At 38.8% G+C, this 12,541-nt stretch overlaps 1 protein-coding gene across 1 annotated transcript; it reads left to right on the forward strand.

Annotated features, from left to right (window-relative positions):
- The first annotated feature begins 721 nt into the window (after window positions 1–721).
- LOC104233500 (uncharacterized protein At5g49945) lies at window positions 722–6,309 on the forward strand. The gene is made up of 3 exons (XM_009786897.2): window positions 722–1,856; window positions 5,494–5,697; window positions 5,780–6,309. The coding sequence occupies exons 1-3, from the start codon at window positions 798–800 to the stop codon at window positions 6,008–6,010; spliced, it is 1,494 nt and encodes a 497-aa protein (XP_009785199.1). The 5' UTR covers window positions 722–797; the 3' UTR covers window positions 6,011–6,309.
- Window positions 6,310–12,541: the final 6,232 nt, after the last annotated feature.

Consider the following 12,541-nt stretch of genomic DNA (forward strand, 5'->3'; position numbering starts at 1 on the left):
ATAATTAATAATTGTATTATTTATACATCATACTTGGTATTATCCTATCTGTAAGTAATGTAAATACCAAGGCTATTAATGCATGCATTAGTATGGTTAAAGACAAAATTGTCCTTAAAGTTCCTTAAAGATAGAGAATATGGAGGGCATTTTTGTAAACAACTATTTTTCTTAAAAATTACGTAATGCATTATAATTTTAATACACTATACCAACAATAATTAAGAAGTAATATCTGTATAACTAATGCTTGTATTACTAACACATACATTACTAATAAACCTTATTCCGCACTATTCTTATAACCCTACCAAACGACCCCTTGGATGTTTGACCTTATTTGGCATGCGAAATCTTGGTGTGTTCTGTGGACTGTAGGCCAGTGATTGCAATAACAAAGTCAATAACCAATTTCTATTAATTGGCATGATGTATAAATTATTTAGTATAGAAACTACGATTAAAAGAGATTATGAAGAATTCTTATTTAAATGTTGTATTATTAATATATGTATTCTTGTTTTATAATTATACTTCACACAAAATTCACTTGTGAAAAAAAGAAAATGATCACTAAATATTGTCAATAGTGCATAGCACATGCTTACAACTAATACTAGGCTAAGACATGATTAAGATTAACCGTAAGATTTGGAGCCTTGGCTAACTGCGCAACTGCACTTTGAAAGTATCTGCTTATATTTTCTCTCTAAATTCTGCATTGCATTTATACACACACATATATATATACATCATCTCAAGCAGAGAGAGAGATCAAATCCATCACACACTCTCTCATGGCGAAGCGGTCCTTCTCCCTTTCTCCTTTCTCTTCCTTCTTCCTCCCTAGAGGCGACACTCTCTTTTACCTTATTGCCCTTTTTTCCATCCTCTCCCTCCTCCTCCACCACCTCTCCCCCGTCTCCGCCGCCGAGAACCGCCACTTCGAGGGTTTCGATGCCGATGAAGTCGATGACTTCGCCGACCCCGTCGACCCAATCATCTCATCCAGTCCACCACCTCCCCTTACTACCACTCTCTCCGTCTCCGACCCTATTGAATCCCACCACGGCCCTCCTGATCCAGCCCCTCCAGTTACATCTCAGCCGTCCGATCCGAAACCAGCTTCAACATCCTTTGACTACTGGGATGAGGATGAATTCGAAGGTATTCCTCAATCTTTACCCTCTGATTCACCTTTAATTACTGAATCTGCCACTGCCAGTCCCACTTCTTCCGATTCGGATCCTAATTTGAAATCTGAACCAGAGCCCGAGCCTGAAAGCCCGAAATCCATATCTTCCTTTACTGTTGAGATTGTTTGTGTTTCTTTCTTGATTATGTTTGTAATAAACTATTTTACTGGAAAAAAAGAGAATGAGAACTTAGCATTAGCTTGGGCTAGTAAATTTGCAACAAAAGACTCTATCTTTGAGAAGAATTTTAGCTTATTGGGTGTTGGGGAGACCGATGATTCACCATTGTTGTTGAAAGAAGGACAAAATGTGTTCAAATTTTATGCTAGTGGGAGGAGATTTTGCCAGGGTTTGTTGGCTACGATGGAGCTTAAAAGCAGGCATGATTTGATTTCGAGGTTGTATAATATGGTGGTGCCTTGCAAAGATGAGATAACGTTTGAGGTGTACATGAATGATGATGCAATGGACCACGTGGTTCTTGCTGTGGCTAGGAAGAAATTGGCCAAGACTATGCAAAAGGAGATTACGGATCTGCAGAGGTTCACATCGTTGGTGAGCCCGCCCACTGGGAGGAAATGGGTTGCTGAAGAGTTGGCTGTTGTCTCCGAGTCGAAGGAGGTGGCTGGGGATATGATCAATGAAACCGTGCTCGATCAGGTTTGTGTCTGAATGCCTTTTGTCTAGCTTGGATATTTTGTTGGTAGAAAAATAATATGAATGTTAGTGAGTTGTGCTTGATTGAAATTTCGTGTTCTTTTGCAAACGTTGAGTTGGAGTATCCAATCTAAGCTCAACTATCATTCTGGACTGTTATATATTTGCAGTGACTTTGATTCCATTTATATTTTTCCTATATTCTAGCACTTATCGCGAAGCCATGAAGGCTTCTAATATAGATATTGGAGCGTGGAAATCTCCTGTGCTTAAATGTTAGTACTAACTTTCAGGTTTTGGAGAATTATGGTTTCTAGGATTTTTTACTAGTAAGCTATTAGTTATAAGTGTTATGATGAAGTTGAAGTAATTATGCCTTGTGGAAGTTGGTGATCTACTGAATCGGAATAAGAGTGGGCAATGTTTGGTAGAGTTGCTTAGTGACAATTGAAGGGTAGTACATGATTGGAAAGGATTGTTGAGTAGTTCAGTTTGCATGTGAACTGTGACAGAGCTTCACTTGCTAGAAGAAGCTTAAAGATTTGCACCTTTAAGTACCTAACTACTTGTATATTTTGTGGGTAGAAACTGAAAGGGACAGGAACCTTAACCTCAAGGATTTTTAAAGCAGACAGAGTGAAATTATCTGACCCTACTTGATCCAAAAAAGGAACGATATTTTGACCCTGCCTGCTCAGTTATCTAGTTTAAAAAGTAGGTCAATGTATTTTTTGGTGGTAAATTATACTATCTTCGCCCAAAGAGATTGACTTTGTTTGATGTTTATGGAGACTAGGAAAAAAGTATGTGAATAATTGTATTAGCTTTATTAGAGACGTTAAGATTGTTAGAAGATGTGGGAAGAGTATGACAATCTCACCTTTAATTCATAATGATATGACACTATTTGTGGTCCTGTGGGGGGGGGGAGACTAACTGGTTTAGGCTTTCTGTTTGAAGTATTGATGATTTACTGTCCTGATAACGGGAAGAGAAGTTCCACCAAAAAGGGGCATGATACATTCTTCTCTTTTGTCCAATTTTTGATGGAGTATAAAAGTTAATGGTGAGGGGTAACCAACTCATTCACTTCTGGTCCACTCATCTTGTACATTGAGATGACTCCTTAGGCTCCACTTTTACTTCTACTCCTTCAGTGTCTCCGCTATTTATCCAAGCAAACAACGTAAAGTAGTGTCATTATCAAATAACTTGGCTTTCTGAGATGTCGATTTATTTTCCATTTGAGGAATAGAATGTTCTCTTTGGAGCATGCTAAAGTAGAAAGTTGGTCAGGCAAAATGGGGGTGATGAAGTATTTGGTAAAAAATTCTTTTTGAAAGGGATACAAAAGAAAAGGAGGTGGACACTTTTTTTTAGGATTGATGGGATTAATGACAATTATAATTACTGAACTTGGGATTGATTGGGTAAATGAAATTCATAATTATTGAAGAGAAAATCTTTCTTAAATGTAAATTTAGTCCCTGGATTAGATTTTAAAGTTTAATTCTTTCCCACATCTCTTTATCGATACTGCGGAATTATCGAACTTTAGATGAGGTGGCTAGGACGGTGTCTATTTCAGACAACCAGTTCGGGTTCATGCCGGGGCGATCTACCACAGAAGCTATCCACCTTATTAGGAGGATGGTGGAACAATACAGGGATAAGAAGAAGGATCTCCACACGGTGTTTATCGATCTAGAGAAAGCGTACGACAAGGTACCTAGGAAGGTCTTATGGAGCTGCTTAGAGGCTAAAGGGGTCCCGGTTGCATACATTAGGGTGATTAAAGACATGTATGATGGAGCTAAGACTCGGGTTAGGACAGTAGGAGGCGACTCCGAGCATTTTCCGGTTGTTACGGGGTTGCACCAAGGGTCGGTGTTCAGCCCTTTCCTATTTGCCCTGGTGATGGATGCCATAACGCATAATATTCAAGGGGAGGTGCCATGGTGCATGCTATTTGCTGATGACATAGTCCTAATTGACGAGACACGACGCAACGTCAATGAGAGGCTAGAGGTTTGGAGACAGGTCCTTGAGTCTAAAGGTTTCAGGTTGAGCAGGACGAAGACGGAATACCTCGTGTGCAAATTTGGGGACGAGCCGACGGATGCGGGAGTAGAAGTGAGGCTTGACTCTCAAGTCATACCTAAGAGGGGTAGTTTCAAGTACCTTGGGTCAGTTATTCAGGGGATCGGGGAGATCGACGAGGATGTCACACATTGTATAGGGGTGGGGTGGATGAAGTGGAAGTTAGCGACGGGAGTTCTGTGTTACAAGAAAGTGCCACCGTTACTAAAAGGTGAGTTTTATAGAGCAGTAGTTAGACCTGCCATGTTGTACGGTACCGAGTGTTGGCCGGTTAAGAAATTACACATCCAGAAGATGCAAGTAGCAGAGATGAGGATGTTGAGGTGGATGTGTGGGCATACAAGGATGGATAAGATTAGGAATGAAGATATTCGAGAGAGGGTGGACGTGGCCCCCATAGAGGACAAGATGCGGGAAGCACGACTTAGATGGTTCGGGCACATTCAGAGGAGGAGCACTGATGCACCTGTGAGGAGGTGTGAGCGATTGGCGGTGGTGAGTACGAGAAGAGGTAGAGGGAGACTTAAGAAGTATTGAGGAGAGGTGATCAAGCGGGACATGACGCGACTTAGGATTACTGAGGACATGGCCCTAGACAGGGAATTGTGGAGGTCGAACATTAAGGTTGAAGGTTAGGGGGAAGTTGTGAATATTTCTACAGCGTACTAGAGTGAGCCTAGCCAGTTAGGAGTTAGGCTTAGGATGCTACTGGTCAGCTACTGATGCAGGGCTTTATGCGTTGGGTATTAGTTTACCTTCCATCTCGCTCGTATTTACTATATTCTCTTATATTGCTGTTATTTTGCTATTTTAGGCTCCTTTATGTTATGTTATGTATTTTATGTTATTTTATTATGAGTCTATCTATGGTACTAATATATCGTCACTTGGTGCTTTCTTGAGCTGAGGGTCTCTTGGAAACAGTCTCTCTGCCCCTCGGGGTAGGGGTAAGGTCTGCGTACATACTACCCTCCCCAGACCCCACTTGTGGGATTATACTGGGCTGATGTTGTTGTTGTAGATGAGGTGGCTAGGAAACTGAGCACCATATTGATTTCTCTATTGTTTTTAAAGTGCTAAAATCAGTCAGAATATTATTCTTATCATCAGTTGTGCCAAGAGGGTAAACCTATTACAAACATTGGGATTTGTCTTGTGCAAATGTTGTGAAGGTGGAATTCTTTTGTGGAAAAGGATTTTGGTTCATGTGTTTCTACGTCTCTGTTCTGACCCGAGGACACATTTATCCAGTTCTATAGCCGCTCCTTTTTGTCACCTGTGGTTGCAATCTACCCGATTATTAGGATTAACTGTCAGTCCTAGTCCTCTATACCTCACCCATAGGTGAAAGTCATTTCTTTTCATTTGCTCTTTTTCTGTGGGAACACTTGCTCCTTTGGTTCCCAGAACAGCAAACTGCAGAATAAGCTATTGATGAACTTTTATTGCTCTCAGATGAGCATCCTTAGTGAGTAGTACATGATATAGCTTTTTTTAATCAGGTGTAGCATGTGATATAGCTTTATGTTAATACCTGCAGGTTTTTGGTGACAAAGCATATGAGAAATTTGGCAAAGGTTTCATCTCGATGCATTTCTCTGATCAACATCTGGGTTCACACAAGAAGATGCTGGTGTTCAAGTTTGCTCTCCCTGATGCCAAAAACATGGCTGATATGACCCGGCTTGTGGCTCTCGTACCTTATTACATTGACTTAGTTGGACGATACAAATTGAGCTCGCATGTGAGTAATTATGGATGACGCTTTACTGTATGTAAAATTTGAACATATTCATATTTTCTGAACTTTGATTTCTATGGTTCAGGCCCGCACAAAAACTGATGGAGCAAGAACGAAGGTTGCTCAAGAGATTTACAAAGAACTGCAGAATGCCAGGCAAGAAGCGCTGCAGAGAAAGAAGGCTGAGCAGAGAAAGAAGATAGAGGAAGCTGAGGCTAAGCTTAGTGCAGAAGCTCTTCGCAAGAAAGAGGCTAAAGAGCGTGCACGGCAGATGAAGAAGGCAATGCCAAAAATGAAAATGACCCGGGCTGGGTAGATTCGAGTTTATGTGCCATCTCAATCTTCTCTAGATCCCGTCAATGGTCATTGTGTGTCCCAGTGTCGCTGAATTTGATTCTTGTATTAGGTAGACGGGATGTCTCTTTGTTGGTTCTGTACCTTAGTCAAGTAGTCTAGGGGTCTTAACTTATTTTGGCCACGGGTTGTGGATTTTGACTTAGTTTGGTGCCTATTGTGAAGTAATGGGTACACTCGGTTAAAATAATATTTTGTTAGAACTGAGAACAGTTTCTTACACTAAGTAGAAAAACTAAAATCTGAATTTTGGTGGTCTAAGTGATTGGAACGAGTGATTGCATCTGCTACAACAAAGTTGATGACGTCACACTTGTTACAACTTTTGTTTTTGTTATTGTTGTTATAATTATAATTTTAACCGACACCTCTAATGCAACGGAAGATTTGACAATTTCTTGAGAGCTTGTATCAGCAATGGTGATGAACGCTTATATAAGTCTGAAAGGCTCAAATGGTTAGCTACTATCTGGTTCTGTACGTTATCACCTTTTTCCTTCCTGTTTCCAGCCATTAACTTAGAAAGAAAGAAATGAGAAATGGTGTAATAAGAACAAAAAAATTATTTACCAAATAATTGATGTTGACCACTGCCAATTTTTTTCAGGAGAAATTCTAAAATAGCTAGATTTACAAGTGGTCATTCAAAAATAGTCACGCTTTCAAAAGTAATCGAAATTTAGCCATTTTTCATGTAAAGATAAATCTGAGCGAAAACACTATTCAAAACCCGAAAAATAAGTCAGTATATTATGCTGGAGTTCTAGCATAAGTATACTTGAACTCCAGCATATTATACTGGAGTTCCAGAATAAGTATACTGGAACTCCAGCATAAGTACACTAGAACTCCAGCATAATATACTGGACTGGAGTTCCAGCAAAGTATACCGGTCCAGTATAATATACTGGAAGTTCATACACAGGTGCATCGAACTCCAATATATTATGCTGGACCGGTCTCTGTTGCAGCAAAATAGTGATTATTTTTCAATGACTTGGCAAACGCTGGCTATTTTTGAATGATCAATCCGAAAACTGGCCAGTCCGTGCTATTTTTACATTTTTTTTTCTTCCAAGATTGTTCTGGATTTGGTTTTGTTGTCTTGCAGACATGAAACAATCAGGAAACTGTTATAAATATATTATATTATGGATGTTCATTTAGTACTCCGTTGTAAATAAGCTTCCTGAAGAAGCTTATCCATATGGGACTCCACCGTAAATATGTTTATCTATTTAGTACTATATTGGAAATAAGCTTCCTGAAGAAGCTTATCACTTCGGTACCCGGTTATGGATAAACATTACCCCCAGTATAAGTTTATCCATACCGGGTATAATAGGCTTATCTTTTCAGTACCCAGTTATGGATAAACATTACCCCCGGTAAAAGATTATCCATACCGGGTATAATAAGCTTATCCATTCAGTACTCCGTTATGGATAAATATTGCTCTCAGTAGAAGATTATCCATATCTGGTATAGCAGCAGCTTACACAACAGCTTGTAGCAGCTTGTAGTAGCAGCTTACACAGCAGCTTATAGTAGCTTACACTGCAGCTTGTAGTAGCAGCTTACACAGCAGCTTGTAGTAGCAGCTTACGGAGCAGCTTCCTTTCTTCTATAAATAGAAGAGATTTCAGTTCATTATGTACATCAGTTTGAATTCGAATAATATATCAGTTTCTCTCTATACTTGTCTTTACTTTATAGTCTTTATTTTATAACACGTTATCAGCACGAAGCTCTACCATCTCGAGCAAATATTTTGAAAGTATCTGAGGTAAGAACTTTCTTTTCCTAAATAATGTCAAATCTTTCTAAACTTGAATTTGTAGCCCTGGATATATCGGGCAAAAGCTACATGTCTTGGGTACTTGATGCTGAAATTCATCTTGATGCGATGGGTCTGGCAGACACCATCAAGGATAAAAACCAGGCATCAAACCAAGACCGTGCCAAAGCAATGATATTCCTACGCCATCACCTTGATGAGGGCCTGAAAATGGAATATCTCACTATTAAAGATCCAGTCATACTGTGGAATAATTTGAAAGATAGATATGACCACCTGAAGATGGTCGTTCTTCCACAGGCACGTTATGATTGGACTCATCTAAGGCTACAAGATTTTAAATCTATCAGTGAGTATAATTCTGCTATGTTCAGAATTATTTCCCAATTAAAATTATGTGGTGATAATATTACTGATCATGATATGTTGGAGAAAACTTTCACCACTTTTCATGCCTCGAATATGCTCCTGCAGCAGCAATATCGAGAGATGGGATTTAAAAAGTATTCTTGAACTTATCTCACATCTTCTTATAGCAGAGCAACATAATGGGCTATTAATGAAAAATCATGAAAGCCGACCTATTGGTTCTTGTCCATTCCCTGAAGTGAATGAGATGAACTTCCACCAAGCTAAACGTGGAAGAGGTCGTGGCCCCAGTCGTGGTCATGGTCGTGGTCGGGGAAGAAACCCCAATCATGGTAATAATAATGCACCAAAGAAGCCTCCTCACCACCAGCAGTGGAAAAGGAAGGAACAAAAGCATGAAGCGGTGCAAGCGCCAAATGCGGAAAATGCATGCTATAGATGTGGAGGAAAAGGGCACTGGTCACGTACTTGTCGTACGCCAAAGCACCTGGTTGAGCTTTATCAAGCCTCCCTGAAGAAGACAGAGAAAAATGCTGAAGCAAATTTTATTTCTGAAGATAATTTAGACTTCATGCATTTGGATGTAGCTGATTACTTTGCACTCCCAGAAGGAGAAATAAGTCATGTAATCGGTAGTGAATCTGTAGAAATGTAAATATTTTAATTTGTGTTGTTTGTAATAAATAGTATGGTTATGTAATTATTGTACATAAATAAAAGTTATGTTTTGATAATGATATTTACTATAATATATTTTATTTATGTTATTTTGAAGAATATGGATAACCCTCAAATTATGTTTGGATCAAAGACAAATCATGAAGATATGTGTGTTATTGATAGTGGAACAACACATGCCATATTCAACGATCAGAAATACTTTTCTTATTTGCATAAGGAAAAAGCAAATGTTTCAACAATTTCTGGTAATATAAGTTTGATTGAAGGCTCCGGAAGAGCCATAATATTTCTGTCTAAGGGAACAAAACTTATTATAGACAATGCATTGTTCTCCTCCAAGTCCCGAAGAAACTTGTTGAGTTTTATAGATATCCGCCGAAATGGGTATCATGTAGAGACAATAGATGAAATGAACAGGGAATATCTTTGTATTACAAAGAATATTTCTGGCCAGAAATGCATTGTAGAAAAGTTACCAACTTTATCTTCTGGCTTATACTATTCAAAAATTAGTACAATTGAAGCACACTCTATCGTAAACCAGAAGTTTACGGATTCAAATACTTTTGTGCTTTGGCATGGCCGTTTGGGCCATCCCGGATCAATAATGATGAGACGAATTACTGAAAATTCGAGTGGGCATCCATTAAAGAACCTGAAGATTCTTACAAATGACGAATTTTCTTGTGATGCTTGTTATCAAGGAAAAATGATCACTAGACCATCACCAATGAAGGTTGATATTGAATCCCCTGCCTTTTTAGAGCGTATACATGGGGATATATGTGGACCTATTCACCCACCAAGTGGGTTGTTTAGATATTTTATGGTCCTAATAGATGCATCTTCAAGATGGTCTCATGTGTGTCTACTATCATCTCGCAACCTGGCGTTTGCAAAGCTATTAGCCCAAATAATTCGATTAAGGGCACAATTCCCAGATTATCCTATAAAGGCTATTCGCCTTGATAATGCTGGAGAATTCTCATCTCAAGCTTTTGATGATTATTGTTTATCCGTTGGGATAAAAGTTGAACATCCTGTAGCTTATGTTCATACTCAAAATGGCCTTGCAGAGTCATTTATTAAACGCTTGCAATTGATAGCAAGACCACTACTTATGAAAACAAAATTGCCCACTACTGTTTGGGGCCATGCTATCTTGCATGCAGCATCACTTATCCGTCTTAGACCGACACATTATAATAAATATTCTCCGTCACAATTAGTTTTTGGTCATGAACCAAATATTGCCCATCTACGAATTTTCGGATGTGCTGTATATGTGCCAGTAGCACCACCACAACGTAGTAAGATGGGACCACAAAGAAGGATAGGAATATATGTTGGGTTTGAATCACCCTCTATTATTCGCTATCTTGAACCATTGACAGGAGATTTATTTACTGCTCGATTTGCAGATTGTCGGTTTGATGAAACAAATTTCCCACAATTAGGGGGAGAGAAAAAGGAAATCAAAAGAGAAATTGTGTGGAAAGTTTCATCATTATCTCACTTTGATCCCCGTACCCCTATATGTAATCAGGAGGTCCAGAAGATCATCCATTTACAGAATATAGCAAATCAAATGCCAGACGCATTTACTGATTTGAAAAGGATAACTAAGTCACATATCCCAGCAGAGAATGTGCCTATCCGAATTGATGTCCCAATGGGACCATCTACTAGCATGAGAGCTAGTGAACCTAAAGCACGCCTGAAGCGTGGTAGGCCTTTGGGTTCTAAGGATCGAAATCCTCGAAAAAGAAAATCGACAAATGATCAAAACGATACTATGAAGGGATCCCCTGAAGAGACCCAAAATCTGATTAGTTCTGAGATTCCTGAAGAAATCAATGAACCTGAAGCTCATGTGAGTGAGGAACTTTTAATAAGTTCGAACGGTGATGGGATTAATTTAAATCGATTTGAAATAGTGGTGGATAATATTTTTGCATATAATGTTGCACTTAATATTATGCAAGATAGTGAGGATCTTGAACCTCGATCTGTCGAAGAATGTCGACAAAGATCTGATTGGCCAAAATGGCAAGAGGCAATTCAATCGGAATTGAAGTCACTTGCTAAAAGAGAGGTCTTTGGACCAGTAGTCCAAACACCTGCTGGTATAAAACCAGTTGGTCATAAATGGGTTTTTGTGCGAAAAAGGAATGATAAAAATGAAGTTGAAAGATACAAAGCTCGCCTTGTTGCACAAGGATTCTCACAACGACCTGGAGTCGATTTTGATGAAACATATTCACCTGTTATGGATGCCATAACATTTCGATATCTCATCAGTTTAGCACTACATGAAAAGCTTGAAATACATCTAATGGATGTAGTTACAGCTTATCTGTACGGTTCACTTGATAATGAAATTTATATGAAAATTCCTGAAGGATTTAAAATGCCTGAAGCAAAATCTCAGGAAATGTATTCAATCAGATTACAAAGATCTTTGTACGGTTTAAAGCAATCTGGGCGCATGTGGTATAATCGCCTTAGTGAATATTTGCTGAAAGAAGGTTACATAAATGATGTTATTTGTCCATGTATTTTTATAAAGAAAATGGCATCAGAATTTGTTATACTTGTTGTTTATGTTGATGACATAAATCTTGTTGGAACTCCAGAAGAGCTCCAAAAGGCAATTGAATATCTTAAGAAAGAATTTGAGATGAAAGATCTTGGAAAGACAAAACTTTGTCTTGGTCTGCAAATTGAACATTTAGCAGATGGGATCTTTATCCATCAATCTGCCTATACAGAAAGGGTCTTAAAACGCTTTTACATGGACAAAGCGCACCCATTGAGTACACCAATGGTTGTTCGATCACTTGAAGTGAATAAGGATTTGTTCCGACCTCCAGAAGAGGACGAGGAACTCCTTGGTCCCGAAGTACCCTATCTCAGTGCAATTGGTGCACTAATGTATCTTGCTAATGCTACAAGGCCTGACATAGCATTCTCTGTTAATTTACTAGCAAGATATAGTTCTTCTCCTACACGGAGACATTGGAACGGGATTAAGCATATATTGCGATATTTAAAGGGAACTCTTGATATGGGTTTGTTTTATGCTAACAAAGATAGTGCAGACCTTGTTGGTTATGCAGATGCAGGTTATTTATCTGATCCCCATAAAGCTCGATCTCAAACCGGCTACGTATTTACATATGGAGGTACTATCATATCATGGCGCTCCACAAAGCAATCTATTGTTGCTACTTCTTCAAATCACGCTGAGATAATAGCTATTCATGAAGCAAGTAGGGAATGTGTATGGTTGAGATCAATAATTCATTTTATTCGAGAAAAATGTGGTTTGGAATGTGAGAAAAGACCCACAATTTTATACGAAGACAATGCTGCATGCATAGCCCAATTGAAGGGAGGATTTATAAAAGGAGATAGAACGAAGCACATTTCACCAAAATTATTCTACACACACGATCTTCAGAAAAATGGTGACATTGATGTGCAACAAATCCGTTCAAGTGATAATCCAGCAGATTTATTCACTAAATCTTTGCCAACTTCAACTTTTGAGAAGATGGTATACAAGATTGGAATGCGGAGACTCAAATATTTGAAACAAGGTTTTCATCAGGGGAGTAAAATACGCGATGCACTCTTTTTCCC

This window comes from Nicotiana sylvestris, chromosome 1 (assembly GCF_000393655.2).
Source record: "Nicotiana sylvestris chromosome 1, ASM39365v2, whole genome shotgun sequence".
NCBI classification, from domain to species: domain Eukaryota; kingdom Viridiplantae; phylum Streptophyta; class Magnoliopsida; order Solanales; family Solanaceae; genus Nicotiana; species Nicotiana sylvestris.

What these genes read in the sequence shown, in the direction of transcription:
- LOC104233500 (XM_009786897.2), top strand. Translation starts at nt 798, where the DNA reads ATGGCGAAGCGGTCCTTCTCCCTTTCTCCTTTCTCTTCCTTCTTCCTC. An exon ending in ATGAAACCGTGCTCGATCAG is followed by an intron (nt 1,857 to 5,493) that starts GTTTGTGTCTGA and finishes TAATACCTGCAG; the next exon opens with GTTTTTGGTGACAAAGCATA. An exon ending in GATACAAATTGAGCTCGCAT is followed by an intron (nt 5,698 to 5,779) that starts GTGAGTAATTAT and finishes TCTATGGTTCAG; the next exon opens with GCCCGCACAAAAACTGATGG.